The 25,083-nt window shown below is 50.6% G+C and overlaps 2 protein-coding genes across 3 annotated transcripts in view; one reads left to right on the forward strand and one right to left on the reverse strand.

Moving 5' to 3' along the window:
- Nucleotides 1–1,630: 1,630 nt before the first annotated feature.
- On the forward strand, nucleotides 1,631–7,417 carry SFTPB (surfactant protein B). The gene is made up of 10 exons (XM_004590726.3): nucleotides 1,631–1,811; nucleotides 2,140–2,267; nucleotides 2,446–2,517; nucleotides 2,737–2,862; nucleotides 3,395–3,559; nucleotides 3,770–3,859; nucleotides 5,761–5,944; nucleotides 6,088–6,248; nucleotides 6,694–6,774; nucleotides 7,034–7,417. The coding sequence occupies exons 1-10, from the start codon at nucleotides 1,742–1,744 to the stop codon at nucleotides 7,094–7,096; spliced, it is 1,140 nt and encodes a 379-aa protein (XP_004590783.2). The 5' UTR covers nucleotides 1,631–1,741; the 3' UTR covers nucleotides 7,097–7,417.
- Nucleotides 7,418–11,874: 4,457 nt separating this feature from the next.
- The window catches only part of USP39 (ubiquitin specific peptidase 39), a 30,337-nt gene continuing 17,128 nt past the window's right edge, over nucleotides 11,875–25,083 (reverse strand). The window contains exons 8-13 of one of the 2 annotated variants that reach the window (XM_058667675.1): nucleotides 22,905–22,972; nucleotides 21,870–22,058; nucleotides 19,847–19,989; nucleotides 14,634–14,769; nucleotides 12,761–12,847; nucleotides 11,875–12,031 (exon numbers count right to left, since the gene is read on the reverse strand). In XM_058667675.1, coding sequence (XP_058523658.1) covers nucleotides 11,984–12,031; nucleotides 12,761–12,847; nucleotides 14,634–14,769; nucleotides 19,847–19,989; nucleotides 21,870–22,058; nucleotides 22,905–22,972 — 671 coding nt within the window. In that variant the 3' untranslated portion in view covers nucleotides 11,875–11,983. Of the gene's footprint in view, nucleotides 12,032–12,760; nucleotides 12,848–13,823; nucleotides 14,040–14,633; nucleotides 14,770–19,846; nucleotides 19,990–21,869; nucleotides 22,059–22,904; nucleotides 22,973–25,083 lie in introns of those variants that run through there. The other variant, XM_058667676.1, reaches the window with a different exon arrangement.

Genomic DNA, 25,083 nt, shown 5'->3' on the forward strand with positions numbered 1-25,083 from the left:
TGCAAAGACTATTTCCAAATAAAGTCATATTCACAAACGCCAGGGCTGAAGGAGCCAAGTACTTGAAGCTTCATCTGCTGCCTCCCAAGGTGTGTATTAGCAGGAAGCTGGCGTTGGAGCTAGGTATGCCATGTAAGAACTCCAACATGGGATGCAGGCACCCTCAATACTAAGCTGAACCCCCATCCTACAACCTTGAACTTCAACCCCACAGCCAGCTGATAGGATTCTCAACTCTCAGTTTAAAAGATCCAATTGGCCCATCCAAGTCAATGGACAGATTCTCTGTGAGTCTGGTGTGTCTATCCCTGCTTGGTCCAATTTATTCTGGCCAGGTGATGGCGTCAGGTGGTCCAGGCCGTATCCCTTGCCAGGAAGCTGTGGCAGCCTACAGGCAGCAGGGAAGCCTGCATTCTGTAATTTGGCCGTTAGGATCCGTCAGATTGTCCACACATCAGAAGCTTATCCTGCTCTCAGGCCACAGAGTAGCTCTCAGAATGCTCTTTCTCTTCAGACAGTTTCTTTACTCATTTCCAGTGAGTAATTGGCCCAGGAGGACAGCCATGTGCACAGGCAAGTCCCTGACCCCTGGATACCCCCTTTCAATCAGAGGATGTTGTGAGGGGGCCCGCTGAGCATGGGCAGCCAGGAGACCACCTGTTACAGGGAACTGTGAGTCAGACATCCTCACCCATGCCACAGTACTAGCCCATATCAGTCACACGTTTTCACACACTCTTGGTCAGCTCCCCTGAGGGCAACTGTTTGTCAACCTGACAAGGGCCTGAGGCCAACAGAAACTGCAACTCCTTGCAGGACTTTGAGTGTGTCACTCAGTCATCCTGGGCACAGTTGCTTCCAGGTATCATGGCATTCCTTCCAGTCCTGCACACCATGTTGGCCCCTGAAGTGCCTTCTGTGAGAGGGATGCCTAGGGGCATGCACCAAGAAGGAGGTTCGTACAGGAGGGAGTTGACTGTGATCCTGCCCAGAGAGGTGTCAGTGAGCTCACACTCTCCTGCACTTGCAGGAGGGTCAGCCCAGTGCTTGCTGGGAGTTTCTTCCCAAGGGAGTCCCAGGCAGTGAGGCCCTGGCCTGAGAACCTCTACAGCCACCATGGACGGCTCCTCCTGCGCCGTCAGCCATGCCTCTGTCCCTAGAGGGGTTCCAAGGGACATGAGGGACTACAGATGACCCAGTCCCACATCCTCATCTCTTGGTATGCTTTTTCTCATGGGAAACCCTTCTGTCTAATCTGTAGAACCCAAAAATTTTTCTAGAAAAAAAAGAAAGAATTGGGCTTGGGGGGTGTTCTGGGTTGGACCTTCTGGTGCTTGCCCTGGGTCAAGAGCCAGACAGGAAGCTCTTAGAACCATTGCACAAGAGCTGAGGACTTGGGAGGAGAGGGAGGTGGAGAGACCACTTTAGCTGCTCCACCCAGCCCTTGGCTCCCCAGGCCCCACAGCCAGGAGAGGTGGAACTCAAAAGCCACTTGGTGAGAGGGAGCCCCAAATCAAGCCCAGGGGAGTCAGGGCAGGGGCAAAGAGGGTGGGGAGGAGCTAGGAGCCAGGACAGGGGGAGATGGTGGGCAGGAATGTCCCTGCTGGGAAGTGGCCCGGTTGGAACACCTGGAGGGCTCTCCAGGGTGAAGAAAAACAGAGGTCACAGCCACCCCCACGGCTCCCGCCCCCAGCTATTAGGGCACCTGCACCAAGCAGGGCACTCCGGCTTTGGAGGGGTCATGGGCAAGTCACACCTACCGCTGTGGCTGCTGCCACTGCTGCTGCCTGCCCTCTGTGGTACAGGTGCTGGTGAGTTTCCCCAGTCCCCTCTTCCCAAGCCCCTCTGGGGCAAGTGCAGAGGGACCCCATTCCTCCCTGAGCACCGGCCCCTGCCAAGGGTTATCCTAGATATGAGCAGCCTCCTTGCTCTAAAGACGAGGCAGCTGAGACTTGGAGGCTAAGGTCACACTGCTGGCAGGTGCCAGAGCAGGAGGAGCCCAGAGCTGTCTGACTCCAGCGTGTTTAGTGGCTGTTTGCTTCCAGCCTAGCTGGCACTGGAGGCTGGGGGAGGTTAGGGAGCCAGGTGCAGCCTTACTCCAACTAAGGCTTCTGTGTTTCTCTTGCAACCTCTGTGCAGCTGTGTGGGCCGTTTCACCCTTGGCCTGTGCTCAGGGCCCTGCCTTTTGGTGCCAAAGCTTGGAGCAAGCAGTGCAGTGCAAAGCCCTGGGGCACTGTCTTCAGGAAGTCTGGGGACATGTGGGAGCCGTGAGTACTACCAAGGATGTGTGGCGATTGGGGTCTCCGACAGAGGGCACTGGGGTGGGCTCACAGGGAGTGGCACAGGATCAGTGGGTTGGGATGGGATGCTATGGGGTGGTGGGCTGCTGGCTGTGCCCTGGGAGAGCCTCACCTGTTCCCTGCCCAGACCATGCTCCCTTCCCAGGATGACCTGTGCCAAGAGTGTGAAGATATCGTTAACATTCTCATCAAGATGACCAAGGAGGCCATTTTCCAGGTGATGAGACCCAGGGAGAGACCCGGAATGAAGCTTGGGGTTTGGGAGATGAAGGATGGGCCAGAGAAGAGGCCAGGTAGAGGGTGAGGCTGGGCCTGTGCTCAGTTGCGCAGCCAGAGATGGTCTTTCCCCGGGGCAGGGGCCAGGCTGGGTCCAGGAGCTCCAGTGGGGGCAGGTCTCAGACTGGCCAGGCTGACCAGCCCCTCTCTGTCCTCCCAGGAAACGGTGCGGAAGTTCATGGAACACGAGTGCGATGGCCTCCCCTTGAAGCTGCTGGTGCCCCAGTGTCACCACGTGCTCGACGTCTACTTCCCCCTGGCCATCGCCTACTTCCAGAGCCAGATTGTGAGGGCCTGCGGACCTGCTGCCCACCTGCCTCCCCATGCAGCCCCATGCCCACCATGCCAGATACCCCAACACAATGCTTGCACACACACATAGTACACAGCACACATACAGCACCCAGCACATACACAGTGCCCCAGCACAACACACACACACACACTGCCTACAACAAACCCAGGAAACCAAGTGCCCTTCAGTTAGGCACCCAGCTTGCTATGATCTTCTTGGCTATATACGGAGGCCTACTGCCATGATCACTGACACACATGCTCACACTCTTGCCCATTCTCACTTAAGTATGTTCAATTCAATAACACACTCCCAGGCTCCTGCCCCAAGCTCCCACGGGACCTGCCCATCTCTGCCTTTTGCTTAACCCCCACCAGTTCTAATCTACAACACCCCACCCAGCCAGTCCCAGACTGCTCAAAGCCCCATGTTGGTGCCCTTCACCTCTGAACCTTGGGCCAGCGGGAGCAGGACAGGGGTTCCCTACCTACCCTAACCACTCCTTACCTGCCCTGTGCCCTAGAGCCCAAAAGCCATCTGCCAGCACGTAGGACTGTGCCCACCCGGGTCACCAGAGCTGGAGCAGAAGCCCAGAATGGCAGCTCCTTCCCAAGATCCTTTGCCTGACAAGCTGGTTCTCCCCAAGTTTCTGGGGGCCCTCCCAGCGAAGCCTGGGTCTCACACTCAGGTGAGGAAGCACCTCTTCACCAGGTGTGAGGTAGGGAGCCAGGAGCGAAGGCCCAGGGGCCCTTGAATTCTAGAGAGCAAAGCCTGGAGACAGGTTAGATGCTCCAGGTTGGGCTGAGGCACAAAGGAGAGAAGGGGGTGGGAAGGAAGTAGGGAGACAGAACCTGGAGGAGCCCCAACCCCATGTGCACCACTGTTTCCTCTCCCCAAGGATCTCTCCCAGCAGCAGTTCCCCATCCCTCTACCCTTCTGCTGGCTCTGCAGGACCCTTCTCAAGCGGGTCCAGGCTGTGATTCCCAAGGTAAGGCATCCCTGACTCCAGCTCCCAACCCTGCCAAGAGCAAGCCGGAAAGGCAGAGTCGCCTGTATGTGGCCTGCACTCCAGGAAACCTGAGAGGCCAGGCTTGGGCCTGCAGGTGCCAGCCTAGAATCCTTACGACAGTCATGAAGCACCTGCTATATGCCAGGCTCAATAGCAGACACTGAAGGATGAGAACGAATGAGACAGACTGGAGTCTCCTCAGACAAGCTGTCCTAATTCTTCCAAAGCTGGGGTTTGCTCAGTGGTGGTGGTTGCCCTGCTAGGTCCAACTTGGAGTTTTCCAGCCCTGGGGTGGTCATGCCCACGAGCCGCATCAGCTCTGGGTCCTCAGGGGGAAAATCCAGTGCAGCAGCTTCTCCCCTACGGGATCCCACAGGCCACCCGCCACTGAGGTTCTCCAGGGGTGGGACAGCACTGAGTGCAGAACAAAGGACTCACATGAAATAAGGCAGTGAATGGCCATGGGGGATGGGGCTGGGGGTGGGAGGTCAGGGAGAGGCTCTGAGCAAGGGATGGCTGAGCTGAAACTCCCACTGGACCAAGACCTTAGTCAAGGACAATTTCTGGCCAGTGCAAAGGACAGGGAGAGCAGACCAGAGGGAGTGCAGATTAGGCCAAGCTGGCCAGACCATGGAGAGGTTCTCTTCTGACTGCTGCTGCTAGCTTCTAAAGGGTTTCTGCTGCTTCCCGGTGGTATGGAGAGCCAATGGGCAGGGGTTGGTGTGGAGAGCTGATGGGCAGGGGAAGGTGAGAAGGAAGGAGGAAGTTGCTTAGAAAATCACAGCAGACATCATGGAGAGGTGGACCAGAGACAACCCAGGCAGGTGGGCCCGGCAGACCTGGGAATGGACGGGCTCCAGCAGCAAGAACAACAAAGGAATCCCAGTGACACCTGTGGGTTTTGGTCCCAGCTGAGATGGGTGACCTCAGGGACAGGCTAGAGCAGACCAAGAGAGTGTCCCTCCTGGCCATGTTCAGCTGGAGAAGCCTGTGTGACACCAGGAGTCTGACCTCTAAGCCTTGGGGACTCTGTGTGTTGCTGGCTGTGGGCCAGACGGGGACCCAAGGGGAGGGGTGAGGCCAGCAAGGGACAGGCCTGTGGGCAGGTGGCACAGGCAGCAGAGGTGCCTGAGGAGAGACAGCCCCCAAGGTGGGGAACCATGACACGTGTCCTGGGAGCTTTGCATGTTGAGAAAGGGGCGCAACCCAAGCTGGTCTTGCACACAGGAGAGGAGGTTCACAGGGAGTTCCTGCCACTGCCTGTGCCCATCCAGAGGGTACCACATCCAGAAAAGTGCATGTCCCTGAGCTCTGTTTCCACTTCAGCACTGGCACCTAGGGTGCAGCAGGAGCTGCAAGAGGAGCAGGGTCAAAGCCAACCATGACATGTAGATGAGTAAAGCAGCAGAGCCACAGGCTTGCCATGTGCCCCTTGTCTTCAGCTTGGAAGCCGTCTTTGCAATTGGGAGGGCAGGGGCTCCTTTAAACCATGCACCTGTTGGCTCTGAGCCAGAGAGCAGCAAACGCACCCATACGAGGAAGAGGGTACTGGGCCCGGAGCGGGAAGATGCAGTTTCCCGTTCCAGCTCTGGCCTAGGCTGTTGGTGGTCCTGGTGATGCCCCCACCCCATCTCCTCTGGGCCAGCCATGCTCTCGTAGCAAGTCTAGGGCTGTTGGAGTCAGACTCAGTTTCCCTGCTGCCTCCTGCCCTCACTGTAACTGCAGGTGCGTTCTGACTCTACCAGCACCGCTCAGTCCTCAGCGTCCTATGGCACCCACTGTCCCTCCTGGAAAGCAACAGGAGCCTTGGAGCCCAACACCCAGCCCCCAAGCCTGGCCAGGGAAGGTCCCATCCTGCCCTCTCTCTGCCCCCACCTCAGGGTGTGCTGGCCTTGGCTGTGGCCCAGGTGTGCCACGTGGTACCCCTGGTGGCGGGTGGCATCTGCCAGTGCTTGGCTGAACGTTACACTGTCATCCTGCTGGATGCACTGCTGGGCCGTGTCCTGCCCCAGCTGGTCTGTGGCCTTGTCCTCCGATGCTCCAGCGAGGACAGCGGTGACCAAGGTAAGCCTGCTGCCCGTCACACTTGGCCCATTCTGCATGCTCCTCCCTCCTGCACTACTCTGTGCTCCTCCAGTACCCCTGCCACCCGGAGAGGATGAAACCACCACACCCCACCAAGATCGCCTTCACTGGTTTCTCTCCAGTCCTGCCTGCTCCTGAGACCCTGCCAGGGGAGTGGCTGTCGCAAGATTCCGAATGCCATCTCTGTATGTCAGTAATGAGCCAGGCCAGGAACAGCAGCGAGCAGGCCATGCCACAGGCGATGCGCCAGGCCTGCCTCAGCTCCAAGTTTGACAGAAAAAAGGTGAGGAGCAGGTACACTGGAGATCAAGGGACCTAGTCTCCACTCCAGTCCTGGGGTGTGCTGCCTGCCCGTGGCTGTCATCCAGAGGTGCCACGTGGTGTCCTTGGGGTGGGAGGCATCCACAGGGGTCTTGTGAATTTCAGATGCATAATACCAGGGCCAGCTGTATCCAAAAAAAGACCTGGCCTTCTCCCCAAGCTCTTGTGCACCCCCTGCCCCCGTTACGGGCAGCATACCTGACTCAGGACAGTGCACCTGCAGAGAGGCCCAGGGACCCTGCTGACGCTCAGGGGCAGTAATGGTATGGTAACCTGAGGCTGCACCAGCACCCCTTAGCTTACACCCATAGTGAACAGGGAGCAGTGCCGTGAACCGGGACAGGCAGGAGAGGCAAGTGCAGGGCCTGGCCCTGCCTTGTGCCTAGTGTGTCTGTGCCTTCCTGCAGTGTGAGCAGTTTGTGGAGCAGCACACACCCCAGCTGCTGAGCATGCTTTCCAGCGACTGGGATGCCCGCACCACCTGCCAGGTACACCTGCATCTCCCTAGGCAGCCCCAAGGGCAGGGGCACAAGAGGGTCTTCTGAGTCAAGTACCCCAACCATGGCTCAGCCTGTGACCTGAGGGGTCCAGGACACCCCAAGAGCATCCCCCGAGGCAGCAGGTCACTGTCTGGAGAACTGTGCCTTCCCCGGGCTGGGGTGGGGAGAAAGGTTACTGTGTCTTCCTACAATGGGGAGTAGGCAGCAGAGGGTGCCCGGATGGGCCCTAATGCTGCCCCTGTGGCAGGCCCTGGGGGTGTGTGTGACCATGCTCAGCCCTCTCCAGTGCATCCATAGTCCCAACTTCTGATGAGGCTTCAGCTGTGCAGGTGAGTCCAGGGTATCAGGAGGGTCTGGGCTGGGACAGGCAGGCGGCTTCATCCCTCCCTTCACCTCCTCCTCTCGCTGAGGGCCTCTGGTGGCACCATTAGGAAAACTCACATTTAACCCCTCAGGACAGGGCCAGTCTCCTTTGCCCAGGCCCCAGAGCTCCCAGCTGTCCCTGCTGAAACAGGAAGGGCAGTGGGCTGACAAGGGGAATCCAGGCTCTGGTCCCACCTCCCTGGTCCTCCTGGTGCTGAGCTGCAAAGCAGGAGCTAGGCTGAACTCTGGTCCTTGCCAGCTGCCCACAACCACCCTCCTCACCTCCGTCTTTCAAAAGGACCTTGCACTGGTGGACACCAGACCCCAGCATGTGACTGCGACCTTGCCTCCACTTCGTCTGTCCCTCTCAGCACCACTCCTGTCCCCTCCAACAAGCACCAAGGGCAGTCCTCTGTCGCAGGCTCACAGACTGCATCTGCAGCCTCATTCCACCAGAACCACAGCCTTCCAGAGAGTGGGGCTGACAGAAAACTGCCCTCCCTCTTCCCCTCAACAAAGGTTCCCGAGATTGGCTTTATCGTTAGTTACTAACACTTCCACAGAGTTGAAAATCCAGAAGAGGGGTTGGCATTGTGATCCAGTGGGTTAGGCTGCGGCCAGCAGTGCCAACACCTCCATAGGGTGGCCAGTTTGAGTCCTGGCCACTCCACTTCCAATCCAGCTCCCAGCTGAGGCACTTGGGAAAGCAGAATATAGCTCAAGTGCTTGGGCCCCTGTAGCCATGTGGGAGACCCAGATGCAGCTCCTGGCTTTAGATCAGCCCAGCTCCAGCCATTGCAGCAATTTGGGGAATCAGTGAATTTAATATCTGTCTCTCCCTCTCTCAGCAACTCTGCCTTTCAAATAAATAAATCTTTATATATATATTAAAAAAATGCTGGTGAAAAGCATGAGTCAGAACTGGGAGCAGGCTGGCCTGGGCCGGGCCAGGTTACAGCACCCACCAGCAATAACGAAGTGGGGCGGGCCATGCCAGACTGGGCTGCAGCACCCATTAAGCCCCAGGATGGGGGATGAGCCTGGTAGGAGGGCAGCAAGGACTCTCCGGCTGTGTCACCGCTCCAGCTGGTAAGCACGAGAACTGGTACCAGGGTCAGACCAGGCTAGGCAAGGCTACAGCATTTGTTGGCTTGCTTGTGAACTGGGTTAGTTGCTGTGCAAAGCAACTACATACACTGATACATACATGAGCCAGAGTAAGTGAAGGGTACTTGGGTTTTTCCGCAGCATCAGCTGGCAAATGCTGGGACTAGAGGTACCCCTCTGATGAGTTACAGCTCCTACTGGGGAGCATGAGAACAAGGGCTGGGGATGGACTTGGCTAGATAGGCAGTAGCACCCGCCAGCCTAAGTGTGGGCTGTATATGGGGGTCAGTTGGGCTGAACTAGGCTGTAGCACCCATTGGTATGTGCAAAAGCCAAACGGGATGCAAGACAGACCGGACAACTGTGCTGCACATACCAGTCTGTGCAGGAACCAGGGCTGGTGGCAGGCCTGGTGGGGGAATTGGGAGTTGCTCCAATTGGGTTGCAGTTCTCACTGGTGGACATGAGGGCCAAGTGTGTTGTGGGCTGGGTTGGGCTGAGCCACAGCATCCACTGGTTTATATAAGAGACACAACTGCTGGAGACAGAACAGACCCAGCAATTCCAACTACCAGTTTGTGTGTAGGCTGATGTGGGTGATGAACTGAGCCAGACCCCATACTGGCAAGCACACACAGGAGTCAGATCTGGGGTCACCTGAGACGAGATTTCTTTGGAGACAGCCCCAATTGACCAGCTGGACACAGAATTCCAACCATGGGGAGAATTGCACGATCTGTGATCTGATCGTGGAGTGCATGAGTCAAAACTGGGCCTCCTTGTTTGCAGAAGCCTGTGCAGTAGATGGCAAGCCCAAATGCACATAGAGGATAAGGCAGTCCATTGGGCCTGTAGAGGACACAGGGCAGAACAATTTGGACAACTCTCCCAGCCAAGAGTTGACAGCAAGCATCTGGGTGAATGGAGACTCTAAGGTGAACTATGTCAGCCACTGAACGTTGGAAGGATTTTCTCAACCATGAAATCAACAGCATTTCAGAACTACTTGAGCGCAACTCTTGGAGCATGCTGCACATGGGGGACCCTGAGATGACATCAGGTGGCTATTTCCTATCCCCTGGGTACTGACAGTTAGGATACTGGGTGCGGCTTCTCCCCTTCCCCTAGATACAAGAAAAAGAAAATTGGAAACAATGGTCTCATCTACTTTCTCCTAATCCTTGACCCCTTCCCACCCTAATCCGTGGTCCACACAGGCATGCATCCTTCTCAACTATGTAAACACCATCCTCCTAGCCTCCAAAAGAACAAAAAAGGATGCCCACATCCCAAGTTTGGGTTCCTCCACTTCCAATCCAACTTCTTGCTAATGCACCATGGTAGCCAGCATGATTCAAGCATTTGGGCCACAGTCACTCTCATGGGAGACCCTGACGGGAGTTTCTGGCTCCTGGTTTTGCTCTGGTCCAGCTTCAGCCATCTGGGGAGTAAACCAGTGTATGAAGATATGCCATTCTGCCTTGCAATATCCTAAAACAAAAGGTTATGGTAGCTTTCATATAAACATTGACTTGTGTGTTATTCACCTGCTCTCTTCTTTGCATTTTTAAAATTTTTTTTAAGATTTTTATTTTATTTTTTCATTGGAAAGGTGGATATACAGAGAGAAGGAGAGACAGAGAAGAAGATCTTCCTTCTGATGGTTCACTCCCCAAGTGGCCGCAACGGCTGTAGCTAAACCAATCCAAAGCCAGGAGCCAGGAGCTCTTCCGGGTCACCCGCGCGGGTGCAGGGTCCCAAAACTTTGGGCCACAAGCAGGCAGCCGGATGGGAAGAGGGGCTGCTGGGATTATAACCGGCACCCATATGGGATTCTGGCGCATTCAAGGCGAAGACTTTAGCCACTAGGCCACCACGCTGGGCCCAAAATTTCTTAATTTTGTTTACATATTTGACAGGGATATACATCCATGTGGACCTCTATTAGGGTGGGGAGGGTCAAGCACAGAAGCCTAGGTGGGGAAAATGCTTTTCTCCTGCATCCATAGAGGTATTTGTGTTTTCTATCCAAGTTGCTGGGGGTTAACTTTGCTACTTAGTCTTTGGGTGACATTATATTCACTAAGAGCAGCAACTGGGCTGGAGAAGTTAATCAGCACAGCAGTAACATGCCTCCCTCAGGACCGCATCTTATTTAGGGAGAGGCTGAGAGCTCACTCACTTGCAAAAGGGGCAGTTATGTTTTGTTAGGCGCACACATAATGTTCTCTTCACTGCTATTGCAGCTGAGTTCTGCTGCATGAAAAGGAGAGCATGTGGAACTGAGTCTACCAGTTGCCAATCCGCTGCCTCCCTGCTGCTCTGTGAAAGCAGGCCCAGGCCCTCGAGACTCCCTCGGCAGCCGGCACTGAGGGATTGCCGGAGGAGGCCGCTGCAGGACACTGCAGGAGCAATGGGCTCTTCTCCAGAATTCCAGGAGCCTCACAGGAAAGCAGCATGCCCAACAGGAGCCTCCCTCCAGCAGGGCCCCTGCAGCACACAGTCGCTCAGAGCACCTGGCACCCTCTCCCACACAAACACCTGCCACATCCACTCTCCCCAGCACACTACAAAGCAGATGATTTCTAACAAGTTCTAGAAGAGGATAGGCTTGCAGCAAGTCTGGATCTCAGCCTTGGACAGTCCACGTCAGCCCTAGAGGTGGGGCTGTCCTGTCATTCTTACATTCTTTAGAGTTCTTGTTTTTGCTTTTTTTTTTTTTTTTTTATTGGAAGGTGAGATGTACAGAGAGGAGCAGAGAGAAAGAACTTCCATCCATTGATTCACCCTCCAAGTGGCTGCAATGGCTAGAACTGAGCTGATCCGGAGCCAGAAGCCTGAAGCCTCTTCTGGGTCTCTGACATGGGTGCAGGGTCCCAAGGCTTTGTACTGTCCTCGACTGCTTTCCCAGGCCACAAGCAGGGAGCTGGATGGGAAGTGGGGCTGCTGGGATTAGAACTGGCATCCATATGGGATCCTGGCGCATACAAGGTGAGGACTTTGGCCTAGTAAGACTGTCTCAGGATGTGAAGTGTAGTGAGAAGCTGCCTATGTTTCCCTCCTTGTTCCGCACATTGGCCCCACCCCTCCCCACCACCCGCTGGCCAGCACAGCGATTTACCTGTTAGAGACCATTGCCACTCCGAACCATACTCATCTCACAGCACATGCACAGAACTGGCATGAGGTCCCACTGGGGACTGACTGCAGGCACATGGGTGTGCAGATGAAAAAGTATTATAATTAATCCTGCCCTAGAGGATATAAAACAAAGGTTGATTTAAAAACAGGAAACTATTTATTTCATTTCAAAAAAAAAAAATGTCAGAAATGAAAAGGGTCACAAGAAAAGCATCCACAAGGGAGAAGGCTGTCACTGGCATTATGCTTACTCCAAGGTCACGAGGCTGGACGTGTGGAAGGAATTACCTGTCCTTCAGATTATCCCAGTTCCTCAGTAATAAATTACACACAGCTGGGAGACTTCTGTCTGCTGAAGCTGAAAGGGAGCTAGACAGGAAGCAGAAAGGCGTGTCAACGTACCCAAGCTGATCAAAGCCAGCTGGTGACAGCGCAGCGCCACCCCAGGCGGGCAGGTGTCTCTGGTACTCTGCACATCCACAGCCCGGACACCAGACTCCTAGGAAAGCTGCCACGTCGCCTGAGCTCAACCACAGCTGCAGGGCTCTCGTCCCCTCAACTTCAGCCAAAGCCCCCCTTGATTCCCTCAAGCCCCCTGTTGGTTGGTTTCATCATTATCTCGTCTCTTCCATATCTGCAAGAAATGAAAACAGTAACGAGCTGGTTTAGGAGATATTCAGCTAGCAGATATTTTCTCAAAACCTACCCTGTGCCAGCCAGGCAAGAGATAACTCATCCCCCGACTTGTGTAGCGGCAGCCCTGAAAATCCCCCACAGCCTTCCAGAATATTTCCTTTCACTCCCCTTGCATTTTCCTACCTATCCTTTCTGAGAAAGGACACAAGGCCCATCTATAGCCTTAGGTGAGGCCTCAGAAACACAAGAGCTTTCTCTCTTTTACAAAGCTATGCCTTAGTGTCAACCTTCCCTCTGTGGCCAGCTCCTAAGGCTGTCACAAAAACAGAACTCTCAACTCACTGAACATAAAATAGTAACCCAACATGGCCAGCACTCCATCTGAAAGAATGGAGAAGGCTGTGGCCTTGCAGAGAAGGCAGTAGTGCCACCTGTGGCCGCAGGCCAAGCTACAGGAGTGACTCCCAGCTGGCCTCCTGGATGAGTGCAGGCCCCTCCCCACGACAGCAGCCTGGGCATCTGCAAAGCTCAGCTGCTCATGAACATCGCCTTCTGGGCTCACTCATGATCCATCCCTGCTTCCCTGCCCTGCTCAGTTTCTGACCATCTCGGCTTGACTTTCAGAGCCACCGCACGTGGCCTCATCTCCCTCAGCACATCCAACAAGCTCCAGGACTGCCAACTGGATTCTAGCTCAATCCCACCATGGGCTTCGGTGCACACCCACCTGAATGTAGGCCTCGGAGAGTGTGATCATCTGTGGCAGGATGTCAGTCACCTGCAGGTCCTGTAACTCATACCACTTGCCCGTGCCCTGCAGAGCACATGAAGAGCTGGGTTAGTCTGCTCCCTAAAGCCAGATGGTGTAGAAGGGAGGGATGTCAGCTCAGAGTTAGAAAACCCAGGACAGCTGCTGGATAGCACCTGGCAGGAATCACAAAGGCAACACATGGTCGCATGTGGGCCTGACAGGATTAACAAGAGTGTTGGTAGTGTCAAATGAGAACTCAATTCTAGTCAAGGATTTCAAGAAGTGCAATGGAGTCTCAACCATTTCTGTATGCTTTTAAGAAGTACTGAGGAGGGGCCCAGCACAATGGCCTAGTGGCTTAAGTCCTTGACTTGCATGCGTCAGGATCCCATATGGGCACTGGTTCATGTAACAGCTGCTCCACTTCCCATCCAGCTCCTTGCTTGTGGCCTGGGAAAGCAGTCGAGGATGGCCCAAAGTCTTGGGACCCTGCATCCATGTGGGAGACCTGGAGGAAGCTCCTGGCTCCTGGCTTTGGATTGGTACAGTGTTGGCCACTGAGGTGACTTAGGAAATGAACCAGCAGATGGAAGATCTTTCTATCTCTTCTTCTCTCTGTAAATCTGCCTTTCGGTAAAAATAAGTAAATCTTTAAAAAAAAAAAAAAAAAAAATCCCTGAGGAGAGGGCCAGGGCAACACAGTCGGCATTGTGGCACAACGGACAAAGACACTGCCTATAGCCCTGGCATTCCGTACAGGCATAGATTTGTGTCCTGGCTGCTCCATTTCTGATCCAGCTCCCTGTTAATGACCTGGGAAATCAGTGAAAGTACCTGAGCCTCTGTTACCCATGTGGAAACATGGAAAAAGCCTGGTTTGTAGCTCAAGCCTGGCCCAACCCTGGCAGTTGCAGTCATCTGGGGAGTGAACAAGAGAATACAAGATCTCTTTCTCTCTCTGAACCTTGTTTTCAAATAAATAAATAAATAAATAAATAAATAAATAAATCTTAAAAAAATGTACCCAGGAGCGGGCACTGTGATGCAGGTTATGTCACCCTTGGGATGCTCAGCATTTCAAGTCCTAGCTACTCCATTTCCAATCCAGTTTCCTGTTCATGTATCCTACAAGGCAGAAAATGATGCACTATGGTGCAGAGACTGAAGCAGATGCTCACAATGCCAGTATCCCATATGGGAGTGCAGGTCTGAGTCCCTGCTGCTCTGCTTCCAATCTGCCTTCCTGTTAATGTACCTGGGAAGGCAGCAAAAAAGGCCCAAGTGCCTGAGCACCTGCTACCCACATGCGGAACCCACACAGAGTTCTTGGCTCCCGGTGTCAGTTTGCACCAGCCCTAGCTGTTGAGATCATGCAGGTAGTGAAATAGTGGATGGAAGTTCTCTTTCTCTCACACACTTCAAATAAATGCATCTTTTTTTTTTTTTAAAAAAAAAAAAAAGCTCTCTGTTTCTACTGTTTTCCCTTTCAAGTAACTTTTTTTTTTTAATTTTAGGAAAAACATTGTGGTGATCCTGAAGAGGAGGAAACACCCTCTAACACTCAGTAAGGAGATGTGCAGTGACAAGCGCCAAGAGAGGCTAGGGGCATGGGCTCCCGCCTTCCACAGCCTCACCTCAGACTCCAGCAGCAACAGGTAGTCAAGAAAGTGTCCCCAGAAAGCACTGCCCACCATGTAAGCCTATGGCCTTTGGCCTATGAAAACAGAGCTGTAAATAGGGCAAAATCCACCTTTCTTCATGTTTCCATGAACAAGGGGGAAAAAGGCTTCTGGGTTGCCACAGGCACTCTGGCCACCCACCTGTCCCAGCCATGCGCCCTTGCACTCACATGATGCAGCACATGGATGCGGTAGGAGCCCTCCGAGGGCTTGCCGTCATGCACGATGTTAGCAATGAGGTCATAGGTGGTGTTCTTGTGGACTGCCTGGACTTCTTCAGACAGGTATTCTCTCAGGTCCACGTTTCTGGTGATGATGAAAATGAAGCCAGGATATGAGACATAGAAAAAAATGCCTACACAATCACAAAGCCCTATATTAGGACCCTATCTCTCATGGTTAGCCAAGTCAAAAAGTCTAGGTTTACTGGAATTCACAAAAGCTGCCAAAAAACAATGACAGGCTCCATGGAGAAAACACCTTTTAAAAGCATGTCTAGGACCCAGCATGACAGTGTAGTGGTTAAGGTCCTCGCCTTGAATGTGCCAGGATCTCATATGGGCACCAGTTCTAACCCTGGCAGCTCCACTTCCCATCCAGCTCCCTGCTTGTGGCCTGGGAAAGCAGTCGAGGACAGCCCAAAGCCTTGGGACCCTGCACCTGCATGGGAGACCTGGAAGAGACTCTTGGCTTCACATCGGCTTAGCTTCAGCTGTTGCAGCCTTTGTGGAGTGAATCAGTGGATAGGGGATCTTCCTCTCTGTCTCTCCCTCTCTCTGTATATCTGACCTTTGCAACAAAATAATCTTTTTTTAAAAAAAAATTTGCCTTCCTAAGAAAAATAAATTTTTATAAATAAATACATCTAAAAAAAAAGCAAGCACATCATGATGCAGCAGTTTAAGCTGCTGCTTGGGAGACCCTGTGGCTACTCGGCTCCTACCTTAGGAAACAGCAGACAGTGGCTTAAGTACCTGAGGTCACTGTCACCTACATGGGAAACCAGGATGGAGTTCCTGGTTCCTGGCTCCTGGCTTCAGGCTAGCCCAGCCCTAATCTATGCAGCCCATGAAGGAGTGAAATCAGCAGACAGATCTTTGTCACTGTGCCTTTCAAATGTATCTTATATATATATATTTTTTTTTTAAGATTTATTTATTTTATTACAAAGTCAGATATACAGAGAGGAGGAGAGAGAGAGGAAGATCTTCCGTCTGATGATTCACTCCCCAAGTGAGCCGCAATGGCCGGTGCTGCGCTGATCAGAAGCCAGGAACCTGGAACCTCTTCCGGGTCTCCCACGTGGGTGGAGGGTCCCAAAGCATTGGGCTGGCCTGGACTGCTTTCCCAGGCCACAAGCAGGGAGCTGGATGGGAAGTGGAGCCATCGGGATTAGAACCGGTGCCCATATGGGATCCCGGGGCTTTCAAGGCGAGGACTTTAGCTACTAGGCCATGCCGTCAGGCCCAGGACATGAATGTCTTAACCAGTGTTTGTACTACTAGGCTAAATACCCTCCCTTAGGCATGCTTTTAAAATATATATTATGTATATTTGAGGGCCCGGCGGCGTGGCCTAGTGGCTAAAGTCCTCACCTTGAACGCCCCGGGATCCCATATGGGCGCCAGTTCTAATCCCGGCAGCTCCACTTCCCATCCAGCTCCCTGCTTGTGGCCTGGGAAAGCAGTCGAGGATGGCCCAATGCATTGGGACCCTGCACCCGCGTGGGAGACCTGGAGGAAGTTCCTGGCTCCTGACTCCTGGCTTCAGATTGGCACAGCACTGGCCGTCGTGCTCACTTGGGGAGTGAGTCATCGGACGGAAGATCTTCCTCTCTGTCTCTCCTCCTCTCTGTATACCTGACTTTGTAATAAAAAATAAATAAATCTTTTTTTTTTTTTAATTATTTATTATTTAACTTCAGTAATTACATTGTATTATGTGACACAGTTACATAGATACTTGGGTTCTCCCCACCCCTCCCCAAACCCTCCCACCATGGTGGATTCCTCCACCTTATTGCATAACCACAGTTCAAGTTCAGTTGAGATTTCCCCATTGCAAGCGTATACCAAACATAGAGTCCAGCATCTTATTGTCCCGTCAAGTTCAACGGCTTCTTAGGTATACCCTCTCTGGTCTGATGACAGAGCCAGCAGAGTATCATCCCAGTCAATTGAAAGCTCCAACATACCATCAGCAAAAATTTACATCATTATGGAATTAATTGACATAGTAATGAGTAACCAATATGTTAAAAGTAAATGCGGGTTCCCAGCCACCTTCTGTGACCACCTCACCTATACTTCAATTTTAGTTTATACACAACATATAACATTCAAAACATAACATGTTATACATAACATCATATCATCTTAAATTAAGGCAAACATGTGGTATTTAACCTTTTGGGATTGGCTCATTTCCCTTAGCATTATGGTTTCCAGTTTGGCCCATTTGGCCACAAAGAACTGCATTTTGTTTTTTTTAATAGCTGAGTAGTATTCCATGGAGTAGATGAACCATAGCTTTCTTATCCAATCCTCTTTTGATGGGCATTTTGGTTGTTTCCATGTTTTTGCAATTACTGATTGTGCTGCTATGAACATAGGAGTACATGTTGGTTTCTCATAGAACAAGTGTTCTGGATATATTCCTAGGCCAGTAAGACTGGCCCACATGAATAAAAGCACCAACGACACTTGTTGGCGAGGTTGCGGGGAAAAGGGAACCCTACTCCACTGCTGGTGGGGCTGCAGGCTGGTACAGCCTCTATGGAAATCAGTATGGAGAATATTCAAACAACTCAAATTCAACATACCGTATGATCCAGCAATAGCACTCCTAGGAATATATCCAAAAATAAATAAATCTTAAAAAAAAAAAAAGAAAAAAGACATTCATGTCCCAATATGAAGTGCTGGCTTGATACCCAGCTCTGGCTTGCTAACTCCAGTTTTCTGCTAACGCAGACTCTGGCAGGCAATAGTGACAGCTCACATAACTGGATTCCTGCTCTCTATGTGGAAGACACAGGCTGAATTCCTGGTTTTGGCCTGCCCCAGCACCAGCCATTACAGACTGTGTAGGCAAAAAATCAGCACGTGGGAGCTCTCTGTCCCTCCTGCTCTGCTTTGTCACTTAGCTTCAGAAAGACATACACAGAGGGAGGAGGCCTAGCGGGCAAAGTGCAGGCCCTGAACTAGTGGTGACTTGAACTGGAGCCTGGCTCTACTTCCAAGTTGAGTATAAGCATTAAATCCAAGTCTGTCTCTGGTAAAAGAACCAACAGTCACTGTGTCTATTGAGACGTGAGGCATATAGGGGAAACAGTCTCGCCCACAGTTCTACTTGCGAATTCAGCTGTAGCTGCAGTATTCAGTCAGTACCTGGTCTCGGCCTGGTTCTTGCAGGCTTCAACACTCAGAGGACTCCTACCACAGGTCACCATTATAACTCAGTATGACAAACTAGGCACCCACACAGATTTACTTTTTTGCATTTTCAGGCCTGGCTTCTTTTTCCTTTAGTCAAGATAGCAGTAACATTCATGAGCAACATAAACTCCTCCAAGGAAGCTTCAGCACAGAAGGGAATGTAATCACGGTTTTCGCAGTAGGAAACACATCTGGACCCCATCTACAGAGGAAACGGGATCCAAGGCAGCTCCCTGTCCTCTGCCTCCTCTGACATCAGCTGTACTCCCCTCTACAACCTGGCTCCCTCCTCTCATGGGCCCCACAGCTTCCGAATTTCTCAGAATTGACTGTTAGAGCCAACTACTGACAAAGGTCCCTCAACTCAGACTAAGAAACATTAGATTTGTTTAATTCTATCAGTCAGTTGTATAAATGTATAACAGGTTCTGCAAGGTAAAGTATTACAACAAATATTTCCTGTAAAAACTATAAATTATAGGCTCGGCACTGTTGCCTATCAGTTAAAGTCCTCGCCTTGAGTGTGCTGGGATCCCAGATGGACACTGGTTCTAATCCGGACAGCCCTGCTTCCCATCCAGCTCCTTGCTTGTGGCCTGGGAAAGCAACCGAGGATGGCCCAAAGCCTTGGGATCCTGCACCTGAGTGGGAGACCTAGAGGAAGTTCCTGGCTCCTGGCTTCGGATCGGCACAGCACCGGCCGTTGCAGTCACTTGGGGAGTGAATCATCGGATGCAAGATCTTCCTCTCTGTCTCTCCTTCTCTCTGTATATCTGACTTTCCAATAAAAATAAATCTTTAAAAAAACTGTAAATTATAATTACAAATACTTACAGGGAAATTAATCAAAAATAAACATGAGAATGTGTTAATTGCATATTAGGAAAAATGCATAACTTTGCAGCCTAAAATACTCACAGCATTTTAAATACAAAGCAGCAAAAAGTACATAATACATTCCTAATCTCCATAAAATTGTGATGTGCTACCACCCATATCATGAAACACAAAATGCTATCTTTGGAAGGAATCAAAAGAAATCACTAACAGTGATTCTTTCCACTTACGCATTCCTTTCCAGTTTAGACTATGTGAATGTACCAACTGAAAAGTTTAGGGCTTTTGTGGCTTATTTGAAATTTCAGGACCCTGGAGTGGTTAACCTAGCGGCTAAATCCTTTCCTTACATGTGCGGGGATCCCATGTGTGCTCTACTTCCCTTCTAGCTCCCTGCTTGTGGCCTATGAAAGCAGTCAAGGACGGTCCAAAGCCTAGGGACCCTGCACCCACGTGGGAGACCCAGAGAGGTTCCTGGCTCCTGGCTTTGGATCAGCTTGGTTCTGGTTGTTGTGGCCACTTGGGGAGTGAACCAGCAGATGTAAGATCTTTATCTGTGTCTCCTTCTCTCTATATATCTGCCTTTCCAATAAAATAAATAAATAAATAGGGACTGGAGAAGGGAGAGGCAGAGAGAAGAGAGAGGCACAGAGAGAGAAAGAAGAGGAAGAGACTTTCTAGCCATTGGTTTGATCTTCAAACGTTTCTATCAGCTAGGGCTAGACCCAAGCCCAAGCTAAAGCCAGGCAGGCACCCAAACTCAACCTTGGTCTCCCTACAATAGGTGGCAGGACCCCCATTCATGAGCCATCACCTGCTGTCTCCCACAGCGTGCATTAACAGAAAACTGTTGTAGTTGGGACTTACAAGGAACAGAGTCCTCCTCATTCACTCCATGAATGAAGGTGTTCTGGAAGGACACACATACCTCAGGAACACCTGCAGGCAGCCCCACTTTGATCCTCTCCCCTGTGCACTCTGGGAATGTGTAAGGGAAAAGTGCTTGATGTAGGGGAGAAGTGCTGATGAGAGTGGGTGGAGGGGTGGAATTCCTGCCTTCCTCTAAGACCAGGCTCTCTCCGTGGAGAGGGAAGCAAGCTGCAACTCACGTAATAGGGAAGTTGACAATCGTGGGATTCTTCTCCACAAAGAAGTTGTTCTTAGTGAATCTCTTGATACAAAAGATGAGATATGGAGGCAGCTTGGTGAGCTGGAAGCGCTTCAGAAAATTCTCTTTGTAAGTCTTATATTCCTAGAAAGAGAAGAAGTATTTTTAAACTAGATACCGAAAGAAGAGAATGAGCTGTTCCATTTAATACATTCAGGCCTATACTTGGAATCTAGAAGCTACCTGGTCCCAGAAACCACACATGAGGTTTGCAATCCATACTCTGGCTAATGCTGATTAAAATATTTTAACTGGAGCTGACATTGTGGCATAGAGGGTAAAGCCTTTGCCTGCGATCACAGCAAGCCATACAGGTTCCAGCTTCAGGTGGAGAGTGCACCAGTATTTCTGGGTCTCCCACACAGGTGCAGGGTCCCAAGGCTTTGGGCCATTCTCGACTGCTTTCCCAGGCCACAAGCAGGGAGCTGGATGGGAAGCAGGGCTGCCTGGATTAGAGCTGGTGCCCATATGGGATCCCAGTGCATTTAAGGTGAGGACTTTAACCACTAGGATACTGTGCTGGGCCACCAGCACTACTTTTATCAGGCCACTGGGAAGATGGCAAACATTCAGGCTGCAAGTTCCTACCAGAAGAGCCAATCACCTTTCAGGAAAAGGCTCCTGCCGGGAGAAACTCCCCAACAGACACTCCCACGCCCCTACAAGAACACTGGTCTGGGCTTCAAGATATCCAGGGAGGCTGCTGAGGGCGCCCACACTGACAAGAAATGCCCCTCTCACTGGAAACATCTTCATCTGAGAGGATCCTGCCTGGCATGGTGACCAAGGTGAAGATGTAGAGAACCACTGTCACTGAGAGGGACTATTTCCACTACATCCGTAAGTACAAGTACTCTGAGAAGCACCATGTGTCAGTGCACCTGTCCCTCTGCTGCTGGGACATCCAGACCAGTGACATCATCACCCTGGGCACCTGCCAGTCCCTGAGCCAGACGTGTTCAATGTCCCCAAGGCTGCTGGCACCACAACACAGTTCCAATACAGTTCCAGAAATTCTGAGACTGGAGGCCCACCCACTCTCCAAAATCAAAGTTATTTTCCCTTTTAAGATAAAAAAAGACAGATGGAATTAAAGTTAGAAATCAAGAAACTGGGCCCGGTGGCGTGGCCTAGCGGCTAAAGTCCTCGCCTTGAAAGCCCCGGGATCCCATATGGGCGCCGGTTCTAATCCCGGCAGCTCCACTTCCCATCCAGCTCCCTGCTTGTGGCCTGGGAAAGCAGTCGAGGACGGCCCAAAGCTTTGGGACCCTGCACCCACGTGGGAGACCCGGAAGAGGTTCCAGGTTCCCGGCTTCGGATCGGCGCGCATCGGCTGTTGTGGCTCACTAGGGTAGTGAATCATCGGCCGGAAGATCTTCCTCTCTGTCTCTCCTCCTCTGTGTATATCTGACTTTGTAATAAAATAAATAAATCTTAAAAAAAAAAAGAAATCAAGAAACTATCTAAGGAGATTAAAATAAATTCTTGATAATGTGTAATATTACAGTAAGAATGAATTATTTTTTATATTTTAATTTTTTTTTCACTTTAATGTCACTGTAACAAGATTTTTTGGGAGACAGAAATATTTTCCTACTTTTCTGAGTTTCTACTGTCTTAAATATCCTCCCTTTCTCTATACTACCCAGTGGTAAGCAGAAAGCTTAAAGGGATGTATGCAGGTGCTTCAAAAAGTTAACAAAAATTTGAATCGAACTTTGAAACCCGGGTATAGTTTGCTCATACTCTGAAGACTCCCCCTTTAAGAGAAGCATAAGAGGAGGAACTGTAATGTAAGAGTTGGGCTTAACCAGCTGAGAACACCAAGGGGGCAAGGAGAGTCAATAAAGACAATATACTTTATAGCAGATACACACACACACACACACACACAGAGCAATTCCCAAGGTCAAAACAACAATGTCAAAGTCAAGAAAGATGAAGGGCAGGTGCCAATGGGCTACCTTCTCAGTGATGCCGTTGAACTTGGCCAGGATGTTGAAGAGGGGCACCTGGGGAATGATGAGCTGCTCCTTTTCATCCTTGTAGAGTGGGGCGGTAGGAAGATCCAGTGTCAGGTACATAAAGGTGGACTCCACCATTGTCTCCTGGTACTCATCGTTGTGCAGCAGCTGCTCTTTCTCTTCAGCTGGCTAGAAGCAGGGTGAGAGGAAAGAAAGAAAGACTGTGAGCAGCTTGGAGCTCACAAGGGGCCCTGATATTTCCCTCCCTCATCCAAGGGGGTTGAAGAAGGGACCCCAGGGACTGGGTAGTTCTGCACACTGCAGCGCCACCTGGAGACCAACTCAGGAACCAGTGAGTTTCCTTCTAGGAGATTCACTGCTCACATATCAACTATGAAAGTAACCTCTGAAATGCTGTCAATTTCACCAATCCAAAGATAAGTCACTCTCCCAATGTCCATTGGCTCCATTCACCGAGATCTGGCAGCGTTTCAGAACTATCCAAACCACCTGGACAGAACCTTTGCAATATGTACACATTGAGACTCTGGGTTGATATGAGGTGGTAGTTTCTCATCCCTGGGTACTAGGACGCGTGCAAAGTCATGAGTGGTTTATCTCTTTGCCTCTCCCCTTCCCCCAGAAACAACAAGAAGAAATAACAAATTTGGAAGCAATGAATATACCCAATTTTCCCTAAACCTCAAACATTCCCACCCTGATCCACCATGTAATCATTACAAAAAATAAAATTTATAAAAATATATAAATAAAATGTAAAAAAAAAAAAAAAAGGAAGTAATCTCTCAGAGCATCCAGAAAATGTAGCTCCTGAAAATATAAACCAGCACCACTTGAGGGCCGGAACCAAAGCAGCCCACGTCCAACACTGCCTCCTTAATGTTGGGCCTGCAGCACACTGGAAACTGCAGGGCTCTGCAGAACCTGCTTAGAGGCTCTCGAAACGTCAATCAGGCTCCCCCCAAGCCCTCTTGGGCACCACAGACCAACCCAAATCCTGCCCAATCCACTCACCAGATCAGGATGAGGTAGCTTTTTGGTGAAGATCCGCATGGACCCTTGGAAAACATCAGTTACAATCGCTGCACAAACAGAAAGCAGAATGTAAGGTCTATGAAATTGCAAAGCAAATCACATATTTTTTCAACACCTAAATACCTGAAATAAGCCAACAACTTTTTTTTTTGCTGTTTGTTTTTAGCCAATAACTTCTAGTATAAGATTTAAAACTCTCACTCAATATAGGTTTCCCTTTGTAACACATACCATCATAGATATCTTTATCATATGCCTCCTAAACAACAGAGGGTCTGGCCAACAAGAAATTAAGCATGTTTAGAGGGCTTGGCGGTGTAGCCTAGTGGCTAAGGTCCTTGCCTTGATCCCATATGGCCGCTGGTTCTAATCCCGGCAGCTCCACTTCCTCTCTGTCTCTCCTCCTCTCAGTGTATCTGACTTTGTAATAAAAATAAAATAAATCTTTAAAAAAAAAAAAAAAAAAAAAAGCATGTTTAGAGTGAAAGATTTAGACAGCCTGGACATACGTGGTTAATACAAAATTCGCAGTCAAGGAACTTCTCCCTAACCACACACTGCCTACAAAAGGAGCCAGGTTGTATTAGATATAAAGGAAAACAACAGACTAAGAGATGGACCAAAAAGAGAGGTGAAGCACTGAGACAGAAAGCACAACCATGTTCTAGAATGTCACCAAGACCCAAGTTTAGAGAACTCACAGGTGATCACAGGGTGAAGACATCTGCTAAAGGTGGCAGTCATTTAATGAGAAGGCACCAGGCCACAGTCCCACATCAAGATACCAGCTAGACCAACGGTACATAGAAGATAAGAGGGGCCAGTGTGGAGGCAAAGTTGATTAAGCTGCTGCCTGAAATAGCGGCAGTTCCCATATGGGTGTCAGTTGCATTCCCAGCTGCTCCGCTTTTGACCTAGCTCCCTGTTAATGTACCTGAGAAAACAGCAGAGTCTCACATACTTGGGACCCTGCCACTCCTACATGGGAAGCATGGGTGAAGCTCCTGGCTTCAGTCTGGCCTAGCCTCGGCCATTTCAGCCATTTGGGGAGGGAACCAGTGGATGCAAAACGTCTTTTCCTCTTTCTCTGTAACTCTGTCCTTCATCTGGTCTCTCAAATGATCTGCCCAGCACTGCAGGCTATATCATCTCAGAGTGTTCTTTTTTTTTAAAGATTTATTTATTTATTTATTTATTTATTTATTTATTTATTTGTTTATTTATTTATTTATTTATTTTGGAAAGGCAGATTTACAGAAAGAACTTTTATCCACTAGTTCCCAAGTGGCTGCAACGGCCACAGCAGAGCTGATCCAAAGCCAGGAGCCAGGAGCTTCTTCCAGGTCTCCCACATGGGTGCAGGGTCCCAATGTTTTGGGCTTTAGCAGGCCACAAGCAGGAGGCAAGAAGTAGAACAGCAGGGACACAAACTGGTGCTCATATGGGATTCCATATGAGGCAAGGATTTAGCTATTGGGCTATTAACGCTGGGCTCAGCTCAGTCTTAATTGGAATTCAGGAAAATGTTCTGCTGCTGCTAAGGCAACATATGCTGAGACCCTGTAGGAGGCTGCTTTACTCCTCTAAGCATATTCTCAGGCTGAGGAATCAGCTGTGAGTTTGCTTCAGCCTTCAGCTTACAGCCAACCAACCATAGAGTTCTCAGGTTAACTCTTGCACGGCAGGAGACTGGGAGCTCACAACTCATTGCCCAGTGCCATAATCTGAAAATGGGTCAGGATTTCCAAGGCACAATCTCACTTTTTTCCTATTTTTAATGGACACTTAATTATACACAGTCATTTGGTACAGTGTGATCTCAACACACGCATGTGTGATTAGATCTGAGTGACTAGCATATCCGTCACTGCAAACATTTAGCATTTTCTCTTCTTTTTTTAGAAAAAGAACTTACCAACAGACTGAGAACTCCTTTTTCTTTTTGAACGATGTATTTATTTAGCTGAAAGAGTTACAGAGAGAGAGAGAGAGATCTTCTATCCACTGGGCTCCCTTCCAAAATAGCCAAAATGGCTGGGGTTGGGCCAAAGCCAGGAGCTTCTTCTGGGTCCCCAACATGGGTGCAGAGACCCAAGCGCCTGGGCCATCTTACTGCTTTCCCAGGTACACAGTAGCGAGCCAGATTGGAAGTGGGACA

Source organism: Ochotona princeps, chromosome 8 (assembly GCF_030435755.1).
Source record: "Ochotona princeps isolate mOchPri1 chromosome 8, mOchPri1.hap1, whole genome shotgun sequence".
Taxonomy (NCBI): domain Eukaryota; kingdom Metazoa; phylum Chordata; class Mammalia; order Lagomorpha; family Ochotonidae; genus Ochotona; species Ochotona princeps.